General features: G+C 45.4%; 1 protein-coding gene and 1 long non-coding RNA gene across 7 annotated transcripts in view; one reads left to right on the top strand and one right to left on the bottom strand.

Annotated features, from left to right (window-relative positions):
* Window positions 1–17,749, top strand: part of LOC116848140 — a 183,818-nt gene that overhangs the window by 139,770 nt on the left and 26,299 nt on the right. The window contains exon 1 of one of the 6 annotated variants that reach the window (XM_032823926.1): window positions 15,894–16,131. The exons of the other annotated variants lie outside the window; for them this stretch is intronic. Within the exon in view, the coding sequence (XP_032679817.1) occupies window positions 15,897–16,131 (235 nt within the window). The 5' untranslated portion in view covers window positions 15,894–15,896. Of the gene's footprint in view, window positions 1–15,893; window positions 16,132–17,749 lie in introns of those variants that run through there. 6 annotated transcript variants of the gene reach the window in all.
* Window positions 1–17,749, bottom strand: part of LOC116848141 — a 114,733-nt gene that overhangs the window by 80,303 nt on the left and 16,681 nt on the right. The window lies entirely within an intron of this gene.

The raw sequence follows: 17,749 nt of genomic DNA, 5'->3' as shown, positions 1-17,749 counted from the left end.
GAGAGAGAGAGAGAGAAAGAGAGAGAGAGAGAGAGAGAGAGAGAGAGAGAGAGAGAGAGAGAGACGCATTTCGCGCGACGTTTTGCGCGCGAGTCGAGCCGAGAGCGCACTGAGAGAGAAAGAGTCAAGGGATATTAAAACTAACGAAATTGTTCACGCCCCCGACTTGTCCTTTTCACGGTCGGCGACGTCGTTGCCGAAGAAACACGACGCCGAAGGCTTCGGTTCGGCACGCACGTAGCGAATATTATAACAAGTGCGGCTCGTGTAACAAAATTTGCCGAACAGTACAAATTCACGCGGCGGCCCTTCCAGCGACGTTTCGCCGTCGACAAGCCGGTGATTTTATCATTAAGAAGACGTGAGCTCTTTTTCCTTTAACGATGCACACTCGCGTGCGACCCGAGTAGAAGAATTTCCGGGGAAAGCCGGTCGCGTGTCAGAAACTAGTCAGTTTTTATTATTTAGGCTTTTCACCAGACTGTAACTGTCGGACAACTGAGCAAGAAAATCATGTTGAGATAAAACTAGTTAATTATTAGGTAATTTCAAATTTTAATGAATGGTGTTGTTGAGGAAGTATTTTCTGAATCCATAAACTAGCCAGAAGCTAGTTAGCCAGGCCAAACAGACTAGTGACTGACAGCTAGATTATGCCCAATCATAACTCGCAACATCCCAGTTCTTGCTTCCTCTGACCAAAAGTTAGCCAGATATTAATCAGAACAAACTATAATTAGTAAACAACAGCTAGTTTGTGTCTACTTAAACCGACAATATTCTGGCTATTATTTATTAGACATTCATTGCAATGAAGTTAGACAGAGTGTGAAGTTAATGTTGCAGTTCTGGATTTTGTTAACTTTTTTTTATGAATAACTATGATGGCAATTGGAAAACACACAAAACGTTTAGCGTTGTATGAGCAAATAAAAATAAAATGTGGAATGAGAATAAAAACTGACTGGAAACTGGTTGGTAATAATTATCTAGAAATTTACTAGTTTCACTGCTCAGTTACTATCGAAACGAGTGTCGTCCAAACCGAGTAGGATTCACTCAGAAATAGGAAGCTTGGTATAAATTGGAGCAAGAAGTCAAAATAATTTATTTCGCTTACGCATATGCTCTAATCTCTTTATTATGCAAAATATTTCTCTTAAGGAAGTTGGAATTTAGGTGCGTAAACGAAAAATAAATTATTTTTATCTCTTATTCCAGCTTACGTCAATCTTATTCTGCGTACTGCAGACGAGCCTTAAGACCGGGAGCACACAGAAAAACGTAAGCAGTAACGTAAAACTGAAGCAATGAGCAAATTGACCAACGATAGTCGATGATTCTTCTCACAGTCTGAGAATAATCGATTGTCTTTGGTCGATTTTCTTATTGCTTGCGTTTTTCTGTGCGCCAGCCACTTAATGCTGGATAAATGCCGGCCAATGACCAATATTTTTTACCAGCTACTGGCTATATTCTGACTTATTTTCTGCTCGGGACGGGAAATCCCGGAATAACAATCGGCAATTTCCCATGTGTAGATTTACGCGTCTGATGCCTCGTGTGTGCACGACGCGAACGTTATCGACGAGCCATAATTTATCGATCCACGTCGATAAACCAGCCGCGGTTTATCCCGATTATTCGGTCAAATTGCGCAAATCGTTAAGTAGCGAACGAAAGCCGAGTTCGAGGGCGAGTTTTTTCTGCAGGATGTCTCATCGCTCGTCCGGGATGTCTAGTGTTCTCGGTGCAAGTCCGCAGGCTTTATCTCGCGAATATAGGCTCTTCATGCGTCAGTCGCGTGACGCGCAACTGCACGTACGCGAAGGATTCCTGCGCTCTGGTGACGTACGCGATATCTCGGACTGCCTGAGCGTGTACACATGCACATATGACGCGCACAGTGGCGAATGCTGCCGCTGATAAGATTACGATGAAGGCTTCGTGTGTTTTAAAATGATAACTCGATTCGCAAAGTCGCGCGTTTAAATTCACACGCGCGCAGAGCCACGCGAGCACGACGGCCTCTTTGTTAACGGAATCACGGCAGTTATGCGAAGTGTTATTTTCAGTATCTTCTTCTCTTCGCGGAAAAGAAAGTTGGTTTGAATTCACCAAGTCTCTGGTGAAATATGAACGAACCAGAAGTTCCACAGTTGAAGTTACCAAAACTCTGTTGAAATCAACAAGACTTCTGATCAACCAGAACTCGCAACCACTCAAGTTAACCAGAAACTTTGTGAACTTGAGGAGAATTCTAGTAATTTCAACCACGATTTCTGATTCATTTGTTTCATCAGACACTTGGTTAATTCCACCAAGATTTTTTTCGCGTTCCTTTATTTTCTTTTGTCTATATCCAAAGAGAAAAATGTTTGATGTTTGTAACTATAATCCTATAGAAAAATTATCATTATGATTGCAGTCAAGAGAACTATTTTTTTTAATTCTGCTATAATGTTAATGCCACTAACCTCATATGCATATTACCACTACTATTTTCACGTTGAAACAACCAAATAGAACAATGAAAAAGTATGGTCGGAGCCAGAAATAACTGTGATTCCAGTTAGATCGATCATCTTTTTTCCTCAATCCAACAATCTTATGGAAGTGAAGTGCTTTCATACGATGAAATCGCGTTACCACCACGCGCGGCTGACTTTTATCGATAATTTCTCGCTACGCGACTTTATATGTGCGTACTCTTCGTAATAATGCAGCTGGCAGGGGAAAATCCGCATACTATTCCATGTTGACCACGCAACATTCGCCGAGTGCTGTTCCAGCCCGTAAAATGGCATTCTGATGCGGCATCCGCGAGCGCGGAGAGACGTCTTCATATCCAATCGAGAATCGAAAACCTTCGCCGACCGCGAGCGCGCACGCGCGCGACAACGACACGCGTTCAACACGCACGCACACACATAGTCGGCTCGTTAGGCGCCGCGCACGTGCGCATATTTAACGCGCGATATATTCCGAAGGCGATTAACCCGCTGATCGGCTCGTCGAGCGTTTACGACACACTCCGAGTTGCACCGTTGGCCAACCAGTACGCTTGGCGCGCATTGACAAATCATTCCTTTTCCAATCTCCGCGTATTCAAAATGTGACTTTTTTTTAATATTGAATAAATATACACTGAAGCGCGTGGAATTGGTGAGAAGTGAAAAACTTGTTTGCATAAACATTTATGTGGAATGATAAATACTGAACACGCGCGCGTCCGTCCGTCGAGGATGAAGCTGAGGGATCTTTTCACTTCGTTGACATGTTAACAGGATAATAGATACGAAATAACGCAGTCGTTAATAAATTGCGGCGCGTTGACGAGCGCGACAAACGACGCGCGAGATCGTCCTTGTTGCATCCGCGTGTAGCGACGAGCGCACCTGCCAAGTATCCGTGCGCGGTAAATAATGACGCGCAGCTATCGCGGCCTCTGCGGTGCGACGCGTGTTTGGAAAACACGCGGCTACAGCGGCCAGCGCGTGCAATCGTCCAAGCGCGCTTCGTCGGGCTCGATAAAGAAGAGCGCGACGCGTAAATCACGTTCTCGCGGCGCGCTCACCCCGTCTGAATGACGCGAGCGCGCCAACTCGAGGAGGAGTGTACGCGGAACCGAGAGTACCCCGAACCCGCGGCCTTACCGTGAACAGGATGACGAGACATGTAACCTCGTGGAAGCGTAGAATTCGGCGCCAAGCGGAAATGTGCAGTTATTGTGCTCAAAATGCAGAGGGAATTCGGTATAAAACGCCCACGCGCGCTCTCGCTGCCTCTGCTTATCGTTGCTCATGGGAAAATGCCGAGTAACACCTTTCGGGGAACTTGTCGTGACGCAAGCGCGACTTCGTGGGACGCGCTTCTATTTCGAAGTAGAGAAAAGTGACACGAGGATATAAATAACGCAAAATAACAGGATACTACGCTGTCTCGGGAAAGAGGGAGAGAAAGAGGAAGAACTGCGTTATGAGTAACATGTGTATAACAATTTCGCAAAATCAAACCGACGCTCCGACTTCTCCAATTGAACACGTTCGATCAGCCGTCAATCCGCTGCGCGCCGAGGAGTGAATCGCAGTGGGAATCCTTCGGCCCCGTGAAGCGCGACGCATCTTCTCACGGCGATACGGCACTGGGGGCTCTGCTCCGCGGCAACGTGCCGAGAGAGCGCGGGGGGTATTTAACGACGTACTAAAGCGCGGCGTGCTCAGTGAGCGCCAACGCAGCGGCGTTGGTAGGACGCACAGAGAGAGAAAGAGATAGATAGATAGAGAGAAAGAGAGAGGCCGCGGAGAGGGTCACTCGCTCGCTGCGCTTGTTGAGAGCCGTAAATTTAGCGCACTGATCTCATTTCGCGGTGAATCCGCCGACGAAAATAGCGGCCACCACCGACAACGCGGTTAGAAGGACCGCGTCGCATCGCGTCGCGTCATGCCGTTGGACGAGGCGCACGCGCCTCGGCGCGTCTACCCCTGGAATGCGCGACCGCGCGCGTCGGAAGGGGCGAGAGAGTTCACCGTTGCGCGAACCCACCCGCGGAAAACCGGCCGGCGGGCGCGAATATCATCCCGTGGGCGGGGATCCGCATAAAGGCCGATGACTCTTTGTTTTGGGAGACCCGCGCCGCGCGCGCTCTCGTGGCCCGGCTCGCCGCACCGTGCGACGCGACGCGGAGCGGCGCGACGCCCGCTTCTCTGTCACTGACCTTCCTCGAGAGCCGCGCGCGGCACGCGATTTCTGCCTGCCTGCCTGCCTGCCTGCCTACCTGCCTGCACCGGAGCCGTGTGCCCGCTGCTCTTGCTCGTTCTCTTCCTCTCTCGCTCTCTGCCTCTCTCTATCTCTCTTTCTCCTAGCCTCTCTCTTGGCTACTTCGCTCTGTACGCTATCGTAGTGATGTCCCGTTAGCCGCGACATGGAGGATTAGCGTGTCTTAACCCCTTCTTGAGCGCCAGCACGTCGCGATTCTTGCGCGCCACGACGCAACTAAGATATACGGTATATAACGCAGGTAAATGCGCCGTGTTCTTCGTGCGCTTTGGATCCGCTTCGTGTTTACGACAGACTCTTCGTTTCTCAGCCAGACGGTTGGCATTGCGAATAAATGGATGACTGTAAAGAGAAGACTATCTAGCTGCATCGTTGACAAAAACTGCTTCAAAGAGCCTGTTCAGAGAAGATTCGATGACTGTTTCGCAGCACTGCACTAATCGGGATTTTATCGATATTGAGTTGACATTAATGAATCTTATCGGACGTTAAGCGTGTTTCTATTAGACTCACTCAGACGTGACTATTGGTATGTTATCTGATACACTAAAAATAGACACGAGAAAGAACATCAAATTAACAATCCTCCTTTGTTTCGTGGAAAGCGAGAGATGATAAATGCGTTCCTGCGATAAAAGAATCAATTCCCACACACGTACCTAATCCTGGACATTCTTATTGTTTTGGTCTTAAAATATGAGTATTCTAACTTTCAACATAAAAAAAATATATATATGTATATTCTACATATTCCACTTATACTATGTACATATATTCTATGGCAAAAGTTTAAACGTCCGTGTTTAAAGACCAAGTCAATAAAAATTCAGAATTAGATACGTGTCTGAAAATTGATACTTTCGGAACGTTTTAGAACTCCCAACATAAACTATATATTATATATTCCATGTCGAAAGTTGAGTGCTCGTATTTAAAGACCCAAACAACAAGAATGTCCGGGAATTGATGCTTTCACCTTTACTTCTCACGACGTTCCAACGCTCTCGTCGAAACGCGACGAGTCCGCTCGAATTCCGTGCGTGCAGGAAGGAGCGAACAACGACGACGACGACGACGACGACGACGACGACGACACACGTCGGAAGGAAATCCGGACACGCGACGGATGAGAATGGAGCGCAATATATGAAGGCAATAATTGCGGGCGGTAGTCATCGAGTCGCGCCCGACAAGCCGGGCGTACATAAAGGCACTCTCGCGCCGTGGCACGGTTCCAAAGGCGGTCTCGCGGCCGCCCGAAGTGTATTCAAAGTGCGCTATTCGGCTTTACGAGCCGCGGCTTATGCCGCGCGCCGTATCGGTGGGAAAATGCGACTAGATCGAAGGCGTAAGTAAGCGCGCCGGAACAATTACCGACGTACCGCCGCCGCTGCTGGGCGGCTATTACGTCACCGTCTCGTACACGCGATGATGACACGCGCGTTCTTCTCGCGGAAATTCGACGTCCGCTTAGCGTCATCGCCGATGACGCGTTATCATCGTGGTCGTCTCTGCGTCTCGTTACTGAGAGACATTATGCGTCGGTTGTTACGCAGGATACTTCGAACTGATCTGCTTCTTGGATCTCGGATCTCTTTCTGGTCGCGGCTACAGGCGACAGAATTGAGAGAGATCGCGCTCTCGACAGCGAACGAGAAGTTTTAGGCTAGTATTCATAGAATCTTATTTCAAGACCATCTTAAGTAATGTCTTCAGATGCGAATACGGCTCTGTGATTGGTTTATGACATCTTAAAACAGTACTTAACCTTCTAACCGTGCTCTGGCTCTTTTTTTATCCAGAGCAGTTTCAAAGTTTACACAGTTTTTGTAATATTTTAAGTACAAATGTGATACTTCGCGACTTTTCGAGTTATTTTAGAAAAAGTTAGTACATATTGTACTAAGTTACTTTATATAATACTAAAATAAAATATATAAAAAAATACATATATCAATTAAATAGTAAGTTCTCACCATTGGATCTATTTAGACCCTAAACATGGTCAAAATATACCCGAAACAAACACGGTTAGAAGGTTAAGATGATTTTAAATATAAGATCGGATATGAATATCGAATTAAATATAAGATCGGATTATCAATACCGGCTTTAGTCTCCGAAAAGGGAAGCTCACCCAATTTGAATTTTGAAAGGTCGTAAATCGGATAAATCGAATCTCGAAGGGATAAATGACCGATCATCGACTCAATCACCGGTAGATATGCAGACCGCAGGAGATTCCATGTTAAATTTCATGCGTCCCAATTTATCCACGCGATATTTTCGCTTTAATTCTAACACAAGGCAAATGTGTTAACAAATAACACAACTGATCTGTACACTTTACATATAAAACATGTCACCAAGAATTCGTGTATTTACATAGAAATTGTGTTATTTTAACACTTAGGAATAGCGAGCATACAAACTCGGTACAGAACAGTCCAAATAACACAACGACAACACGTTAAATTAACATACGGGTAAAGAGTTTAGCACACAAGTTTCTACACGTATCGATTCCTACAGAAATGCAAAGGTTTTTATTCTGAAATCTCTTTTATCGACGAAAGTCTTCTGATGTGACTTTCAGTCACATTTTGCAGACACTTTTATCGAGAAAAGAGTTTAGAAATAAGAGTAAAAATATTCTTTACCATGTGTGTGTATGTATTCCAACACTGAGAAAAGAATGTTTATTGTAGCTAATAATATAGAGAAATAATTATTACAAATTGTAGTCACGAAAACTATGTTTCTATTAAATTATACTATAATGTTAGTGATAATAACTTTATGTGCATATTACTACTATCATTTAAAATAATTAAAAAATATGATTAATGCCAAAAATGACTATAATTTTACATCAACCATTTTTTTCTCTCTCAGTAGACGTGCCATCGAAATTTTGTCGCGGAAAAAAATAACAGCTCGATAATTGGTTGGAAGATAAGAAGTAGTAAAAAAAAAGAACGCGCTCGGTGAATACGCAATAGCACGCTCCTTGGGAGTTATTACGCGAGTGCGACGTTAACGCCAGGAATCATTTGTATCGCGGAATTGTTTGCATTGTCGTATGCTCCAAACGAGGTCAACGAAGGACGCACGCGCACACGCTCAGGCGTGCGCGACTGTAATTTAATGAATGCATGATTTAATTAGCCGTAATGCGCGTGGCTACGCTCGCGCTTTTGTCACGACATGTTTAACAATCTTGATGGAGAGGTGATAACGAGGAGAAGGGAACTTTTTATAACTCACGGAGATAATATTTTTGTACGGCGCGTTATTGTGCGCTTAAGAAGACGCGAGCTCGCTGAGTCGATAGGTCCCGCGACTTATCGCAACGGCCGACGCGATGAAAGAAGTAATAGTTACGTATCGCGCGGTAATAGAATTATGGCGATTCCGGCGTTAAGGAGAAAAATATATGACACGAGGGTTCGGAATAACGATCTCCAGCATGAGCGAACTTCTAACTGGCCGGGAGTTTATATCCCACTTATTAGCTTGCCCGCATAAAACTCCAACTTTTCGCGAGTAACCGACTGGAAGGAGGCGAAATTACCAACTCGGATTACGTCACGCGTCCGCCTTACACGAGAAAAAACGAAGGCTCTACACCTAATCGATGAGGAAGAAGAACATATATGAAAAAATAGCGCGATCGCAAGTTCCTCGTAAGACACTGAGAAAAAAGGCAAGCTTGGATCGACAAAATCGACAGTCACTTGTCTTTCGAAGACATATCGTGTCTATCGAACGAATTACGCGTTAGTGCAATAATAAATCGCGTTAATATAGTTATTGACCAAATCGCAATGGTTGAATCGATTGATATACAACTCATCACACCAACTGTATAATTCGTTCAGTCGACTAAACGTTCGCTTAAACGAATTTTGTTCGTTCAAGTAAAGTCTCATTGATTCGAGCACTTTTTTCTCAGTGTACCAAAGTCCGTCTCTGTGATACACGAACGTACCAAGTGTCGCGGAAACAACACGTCGAAATTTTTTCACGCGCAGTCTCACGTAAATAAATACGATCATTCCCATTTTCAATAGTTTCGATAGTGCAATGTATATTAGCGCTGTCGAAAGCGAGCCGAGAACTTCTCTCTCGGAGGCTGAGATAAAACATTGATAATGCAATTATTAATATCGATGAACGACATCACAATAACGCTGACTCTTTATCGAATAGCGCAGCAGCGCGGTGTCCTCGTAATTGTTGTCGTCATACTTGGCTTATAATTTATACAATAATTTGGCTTATAATTTTATTAAAAGTTCTTACACACACTGCATTTAAGTATACTTGTTTCAAGCATTTCACCGGTTTATATATCTGCAAATTTATCCTAAGCATCGAATTTATTCAAAATGCATCCTGGATTTTAGTAAATTTAATATTTCAATCAAACTATATTAAATTAAAGGAAACATTCAGTTTGCTTGCTACACCGAGAGAAAAAAGAGGGATAGTAAATATTTATTCGGTGAGTTTTCAATAACCCAGATAAACTTCCATAATTATCACAAAGTGAGACGATCGATGATAGAAATTTTACAATTCTTTGAGTTCTATTGAATCATTCGTTAAATTTACATCATACAATAATGTAAATTTTTTTATGCATCATATTGATGCATAAAAAAACAAATTTATTAAAAATTACTGTCAGATTCTCATGTAACATTTAACGTAATAAATTGCTTGGGGCAAATTTCTATAATTTTTATAATTTAATAAATAATTATATAAATAAATAATTTCTATAAATTTCTATAATTTCTTTTTTTTATTTCTTTTGTATTTCTATTTCGTCATTCTATGTGATAAAAATATGAATGCAAACTGATCAGTCATGAGGAACTCAATGTTGCTAAATTTCATGATTTAATATAAAGTTGCTACATAAAGTTTATTAGAATATACACATTTATTTATATTAATATAAAATATTTTCAAATAAGAAAATATACATTTTCTTGAAACCTTAAGAAGACGGCTTGTCATAAAAGTAATTGTTCATTCTATTCAAATAAAAGATTTCGGATTTAAGTAAATATACATCAGTACTCACTAAAAACATATTTCCTATTTTTTAGATTTTTTTTCTCAGTAAATACAGAGTCGAGAAACAACTTTATCTTTGATAAAGTTTTATAATATTCTTTTGTAAAGAGAATTCTTCCTTTGAGTATATGATAATTTTCTAAACTTCGTGATAAATGTATTTTAAGACTATTATCAAGAAAATATTCCTATTGTGGTATTGGTCTTCGATAATAAGTTTATTGACGATAACTTAAAGGAAATAAGCTGAGTAATCACTTAAGCAATAAAATATTTTTCTGCATGCGTGGCATGTCTCGTGAAACCTTGAAACGCAAGGCAGCAAGGACGACAAGGGGTCACGAGTGACGCGAGCGCATTGGCGATTATCGGGATTAGTGACGGCGACGAATGCTCATCGTCGCGATGCGCGCGTTCAGAGGGTTGCGGATTTCGCCGATTCCGAAATTCGTACGATTCATGACCGCGGCTCGTTACGTCGCACTTCTGTTTTGTGCTTGTCGCGAAAGTGCGTCGCGAACGAAACGCAGCTGGCGCGACGGATAAAGGTGAGCCGCGAGCCGCACTCGACACGCGAATCCTAACAGATCGAAAGCCGCGCTTTGTATCGGAGATCACGGATCGGTCGCTACCGAGTCGTTTTCCGATACTTTATAGCTGTTGCAGGCACGAACCGTGGTGTGGCGTGCCGAATAATATGTATCCGACGCGTTGTGCGACTTACGAGTTATTTCACTAAAGAGTTAAGTCGGGTTGACAGTCTTGTGGGATGACTGCACACTCAAAAAAATTGTTTCTCGCAGTCACAGCGATAATTATCTAGATACGAGAAATTCGCCAAGGCGGGAAAGCGACTAGCAAACGTTGCGATGTCGCGTGTGTCTTTTATTTAATCAATATAGACGACTGAGAGACGGGATATCTATCTGAGCCACTTGTGAAATTTAGCAAGAAAGTCTCTCTGCGAAGCCCATTCGGATTAAAGCGAGTCACACTTCTCATAAAAATTGACTTTGCTAGAGAAAAAAGAAACCAGAGACGAGAAAAAAACGAACGTATAACAGCCAGCTAAATTTGCTTGCAGATATTGCTGGAATACCGTTGCTGCTGCTGCTGCTACTGTAGTAAATTCTACACGTACCGCGGACAATTTTTTAGCAGATACAAAAAGCAGCGATAAATTTTGACTGTGGCATTTACAATTCTAGCCAGCGAAAACATTCTTTTGTGTGTATGTGTGCGATGTAACTTTAATCAATTTATTAATTAATTAACATCGCCCTTGTTAGATTAACCGTTGCGACCCGTTTTTATTCCGTGTGTGTTTGGTATGAAATTAAATGTCAACAATTTTATCCTCTCACTATGTTGGTTCAAATGATCGCGCCCAGTGCTCGGCGATCTCTCACTTTCGTTAAAATGAAATCCATTAAAAGCCACGCGAGTACTAGGACATTAACCGTTCGCAATGCAATGCTGGGTCTGCGAGACCTAAACGAATAGTCGATCGCTCACTAATTTTCGCGAAGAAGTCGGCGAAAGTTCGCAAATAGCGCACGTTTGCAAGTTTTAGGATTTCATTATGCTGTTATCTCTCGCAGCTGATATTTTTCTAAATTTTTGAAAGAAGAATATATCCAAAAATATTGATTATCAACAAAGTGGTTCAAAGTTGTTCGGGTCTGACAGACCCAGACTTCTATTGCACGTCCCAAAAAAATATGATTGCACGCGGAAAGTTAGCATTATTTTGAAAACTGAGGCTTTTCATACGTACGTCGCTGTCGGGGCTTGGAAGCTGCGAAAAAACCTACATATAAATTCAGAAGACCTATCGGTGGTTTCGCAAAGCGAAGAGGGGTTAAGGAATCGATATTCGCACGCACATACACGCACACACACTCACTCACTCACTCACTCACTCATAGACAGCGCGAGCCGAGTGCGCATTATCGTATGAGGAAGGCACGGTATTTCGAAATATATTACTGTCGTTCGTAATTTATCAAGCCATTTCGACGTAGTTTGTATGTTTCGGTATTACAAAACTCTGCTTAATCACGCGATATCGCGTTTAAAACGCGGACAGATTCCGGTCGTCGAATCGTAAAAGGGTTATACTCGCGCGCGCTTCGGGGCTTTGTTTCGCGACTCTCGCGTCCAGCATTAATCCATTTTAATGTTTAACTCCGGTGGCCTTTAACTCCCTCCTCCCCCCCTCTCTCTCTCTCTCTCTTTCTCGCATGATGTTACCATCGACAAAGATCCATGATGATGGTGAAATGCAATCTTTCTGCAAAGCGCGTAATAGAGTAAAGCACTCAGTTATTGATCCCTCTTAGCTATTGACACTTTAGAAAAGTCTGGTTTCTCTTGCGATTGTTCACGTCCGTTTTAGCTGTAGGTTCTTTTTTGAGATTATTGAGTATAGGCAAGCAATTTCACTGTAATGTTAATCACATGGAAAGCCACACTAAGAAAAAAATTACTATAATTTCAATTAAATCAATCATTTTCTCTCTCAGTGCACGTGTTTTTCTATATAGAAAAAAATAAATATCAACTTGAAACTGACATATTCAAATTAACAATTATTGTATCATGGATATAAGGGACGGCACACAATTTTGTTACAAAAATTTTGAAGTCTTGGTTTTAAACAATATTTCTATTAGAACATCATAATAGTCTCATAAAAGGAGTAACATGATTATCCTGATGATAGAATAATATCTTCTTTCGACATTTGAAAACATTCTCAATTCGATATTTCGTGTTTTCCATTCATAAAGATCACTTTTCAACAATAAAAAAATATTTTTCTTTGTTGAATCGCATAAGATCAAATAACTTATCCGACACTAATCTCATTTAAAAATTCCCGCGTCAAAAATAAAGATACTCCGAAGCAATGATGTTCTCTTTTCCTGTGTAGAGTGACAATGGGGAACTGAGGGAATGCGAATAACTGGAGCGTTTTAACTCTACATTTTTCCAATGAGTACAATTACACAGCGAGGAGGAGATCCCCTGCAGCGTCTCGCTCGATAGTCGCGCCTGCTCGATATACGATCCGCGTGTCTCAATATCCTTGGGCGCGTTATCCTCTCGTTATCCTGGCGCGTCGCGAGACTTGCCCTCACGAACGCGCTCAGGAGCGCGCGAAAGAATCGTGAGTGCGCTCGCGTTCGCGCACGTTATCAGCATTACGGCCAATTACGCCGGTAATTGGCCGTAATGCCGTAATTGGCGATCATTAATCCGAAGATCTGTCGAGATTCACTGACAATGCTGACAACAATAGCGGGAGATACGCGTATCCCGTGTAATTTGCCACGATCGATTGGGACAGCCGATAGGCGAGCGAAAAAGCGACCGAACCTCTCTCTCTCTCTCTCTCTTTCCCTGCCGCCGCCCTCCCTTCTTTGCCCCTCGACCCCACCCCCGCCTCGGACACACGCGCGGATTGAAACGCACGTCGGCGGCGGGATAATACGCGAATCGAGCGTGCTGCCACGTCGGACGACCTGCCGGACCAACTCGCTCGCTCACTCGCGCGCGCCCGTGACTATCGATGGGTCTGATTGCGATGGGCGAGATAGCCTGGCCCCGATATTCGACTATATGAACATTGCCGCAACGGTGTGTACGGGTGCGGAATGACTATCGCGTATTCGTAGGGATGCGATGACACGCGCCGCCAGTCGATGGAATCGAATGAAACGCTCTTGGTTACGCTATTGCTGGCCGGAACAAAGAGAGCCCGTTTAACACGTCGTCGAAAAATAGACAACGGGTCCCGCTGTCGCGCGCGACCTGTCCCACCGCCGCGGCGGATGATGACGATTCTCTGGGAATCGTCTGGCGACAATCACCGGACGCTCCAGGATCCTCGTTTTTCGGGCCACGCGACCAACGGTTTCGCCGTGCACGCTAATGCAAATGTATGAGGGCGGGCTGTGTCGGGGTGTCTCGTAACGGGAGTGATGCTCCTGGCGCGCATAATTATGTCTATGTTTGTCTGCGTGTCTATTGAGATGAGAGATGAAGCCCCACGTGTGTGACGGGAGACCGCTCTTGACATTTTTTATGAGAGAGTGAAAAAGTGAGAGAGTGAAAGAGAGAGGGAGAGACTGGGCTGTTGGGAGATTAAGAGATTCCGTTCGAGCACGTTTGAATGCGATCGAGGTAGCTTTTAAAGCGTGCCACACATGTGGAACATCGCGCTAAGAGTCAGACCAAGAATAGAGCCGCGGTGAAGTTCGTCGGACGAAGTAAAATTCCAACGACATCGATAAGCGTCTCGCGCCAGCAAACCGCGCGAGGACTTTGTTTCTCGATCTGCATTATCTATAGCCTACTCGACTGTGACCTAGAAAGAGACAGGGCGACTCGCGCTAACCAGAGCTAGTTAACTCCGTAAAAGTTAAAACAGGTCGATAAGAAACTACTCATGGGCTTCCGCAACCTCTTTAGCCCGCCAAGTCCCGGACGGAATTACAACTTGGGTGCTTGGACGGAAGTACGTTTCTCTCGTATCCGGCCAATTCTCAGTCTCTATGGGCGACCCCGTACGTTACCGGCTAATTTCTCTCGCCGGAACAAACAACCCTCGAAATCGGCGAGTTGCTTCTTTACCGAAGGAAGAGAGAGAGAAACGGTACGGAACGTGTCGCGGCCGTGCGAACGTTTGTGCGAGGCGCGAAACGCGAAATTGTACTTTCGATCTTAACGACCCTCGACCAACTTCAGAAATTAAATATACCGTGCGCGCGTGCGCTGACACATAGATGATATACACACACACATACACATAGATATACATATAGAGTAAACTCCGGGTATGACGACCAAACGGAAAAGATGGCCATAAGCTATACTTTCTCTGATAATTGTTAAATAATATGTTTTAGCACCTGAGTGTATACACATAAACTATTGCAAATATCGATTATCTTTGAGAATAACTACAAAAGCGCACTATTTTAGCGCACTATTTTAGTATGGCTGTTATACCCGAGTTTACTCTACACACGAGCAGACGCACACAAACTCGACGCAAACGCAAATTACATGTAGACGGTCGCGCGATCAAGATCCCCGCGCTTTCTCGAAGAGACTCGAACTCACCTCAGGGTATCTGTTATCTTTACTCCGTCATAAATTTCGATCCTCTCTTCCGCTTTAGCTCTCGAGATACCGCCGTGTGTAAGCCGTCTTCGTCGTGTCGTGCTTACAAGAATCTCGAACACCTCTCTCTCCCGTGGCTCTCCCGTTGCAACATCGAAAGCGTATGTCCCCTCCCCTCCCTTTCCCGATGTGTGTGGCTCCCTTTAACTCGTGACCCCTTCGTTTTTCGCCTTTTCGTTATGTCGCTGAAGAAACAGGGGCATGGCAATAAGGCGGCGAGTCGACGCGCGTCTCTCTCTCTCTCTCTCTCTCTCTCTCTCGCTCGACCAGCTGGTGGAACGCGTGACGTCACGGGCCTACCTACTCACACGGACGTATCTACAGACGCGTGTCTCGCCTTCTCGCTGATACTCTCTCTCCGACGTTGGATCTTCCTCTCTCCCACTCTCCATCTCTCTCTCCCCTCCCTCTCTCTCGACCTCTACCTCCACCGCCTCCGCCGACGCTCGTGCGACTCGACACACGTACGACGCACGCACACATACTCTGCGCCGAGCATGGCACGAGACCGAGCGATGGAAGTGATTACCTTTGTGCGAGCTATAGCTTGCGCGCCACGCTCTGGTGCCGGTGGAATTTCAGATATAATCATTAACGCCGGTCGCTACAGATGTTTCAGAATGTAATCCCGCGCGTCGAGCTCTGTATGTGTATCTGTATAGGTGTGCGCGCGCGCCGCAACGCGTCGTGTGTCGTTGCGGTAGTTAGCATGCAATAATCATAACAATGTGACATAAGAGTGGCGCGGAGGGCGGCTAGAGGCTGATGGAGGAGGAAGAAGAGGAGGAGGAGGAGGAGGTGGTGGTGGTGGTGGTGGTGGTGGTAGTCGAGCGATAGGCATGGGTGAATTATGCGGGGGTTGGCAGAACGTTGTGAGAAGCGGCCAAGCGAAGACAGTTGATAATTCATTTACGATCGCCGCGGATTACGTACCGGTCGCGTCTCCATCAGTCGGACATCAGGGCGTTGGACATGAGAGAGAAAGGGAGAGAACACGAGTTGAGTTCTCCACGCGAATGTTTCGTCCTCGCGAATTAGGTGAAATGCTACACCTCGTCAGGAGTTTCCGTCGCTGTGAGTTTTCATTCCGCACGCGTCCTCTCGAGACGTATTTAAATATAAAAAGGATCATAGAGCCGGGACATGACTCCAATGCCAACGTAAATCTGCGCTAATGTCGGAATTCTCGCGGCTCCTCTTCGAGAGACGATATTCCGCTACGCCGTCACCGTCAGCCTTCGCCACGCCACCGGCGACCTCGCGTCACCGTATTAATTCGCTTGGGAGAAGCGCGAGAAAGAGAGAGAGAGAGATACCCGGCCGATGTCGGCGCGCAAGGTTGCTTGGTATCACGCGCGCGATACCGTAAAGCTGGGTATACACTGAGCGAGTGAGCCACAAATACGACTTTCGTTTCACGAAAAAATGTGTACCCAAAATCAATGGATCCGAATAAAACGTCCTCATTCAAGTCGATTCGCTCATGACGCAATTTATCAAAGAAAATTGATGTGCAAGGCGATTAGAGATGCATCACACGTTCGCCGTTAGTTCGTTGCTCGTTCGCTCGCAGTGTACATCCAGCTTAAGATGACATGCTCTTGCGTCCCGCGCACGAGGCTACGGAAATATTTACGATAGCGACGCAGCAGCGAGCGAAGACGACTCGCTCTCTCGACGGTCGCGAGCGAGTAGTATTGGCTCTCTTCGGCGTCCTCATCGGCTACGCGCGGCACGTACGAGCGCTCGCGCGAGCAACGCGCTGGCGCGCAGCGGTACGGAGGTGATGATGGTGGTGGTGATGGTGATGGTGGCGGCGGCGGCGACGTCGACGGTGGTGGGAACGAACGGCAGGGTAGCCAAGCCGATTCATCCCCCACGCCTCGTCGCCCCGATCCACCACTCGTTTGCGGAGTGCTCGAGTCGCCGGCGAAGACGCGCGCCACGTCGGGTGGGGATAACATCTGCTCTTAGCGTGATTGCCGTGTATTGATGTGGCTTTATGGCGCGCGCGGCGGGCTGCGGGCAACAAAGTAAACGTATGATCCTTAACGCGGGCGACGGCGACGGTGGCGGCGGCCGCCGTCGCCAATTTCGAGGCCGTCATTATGTCGTAGCGCGTGTGAGCGTACGCATGCACTCGCTCGCGGAAGGTCGCGACGAGCGAATGAGCGAGCGAGCTGTGTTCCGGATAACCGGAGATTCGACTGGTCAAGGATCCGCGAATGTGCGCGCTGTTTCGTCCGGGCCTGTCACTATGACGCGGACACACGCTTATCGCGTATTCCGGTAGAGGAAAAAAATTATTACGCTGCCCTTGGAGAATTGGAGAAAAAAATGATCTCCTCTACTATATGATATAAATTATATAATTATTCGGCTGTGTGTGCACGCGCGCGCGCGCGCGTGTGTGTGATATGTGGACACGTGTATGCAGGATGTTGCGTAACTGTACAAAAAGAGCTGAAGGCAGCGCATTGCGAGGGGAAAATATTTTATGAACATTTCGGAGCCAAGTACTCCATTCCACTAATTTCCCCTTTAAAAGGAACGCATCCCATTAGTTTGCCAGAAGATAGCGCAATATATCATTCGCAATTAATCAATTAAGAGCTTAAAAGCACAAGCGATTCTCCACCTATCGCGTTCTCGCTCTCTCTCTCTCTCTCTCTCTCTCTCTCTCTCTCTCTCT

Source organism: Odontomachus brunneus, unplaced genomic scaffold, assembly GCF_010583005.1.
Source record: "Odontomachus brunneus isolate Ranch 3 - 2012 unplaced genomic scaffold, Obru_v1 Obru_scaffold_090, whole genome shotgun sequence".
Classification (NCBI taxonomy): domain Eukaryota; kingdom Metazoa; phylum Arthropoda; class Insecta; order Hymenoptera; family Formicidae; genus Odontomachus; species Odontomachus brunneus.
This window is presented reverse-complemented; position numbering and strand designations above follow the sequence as displayed.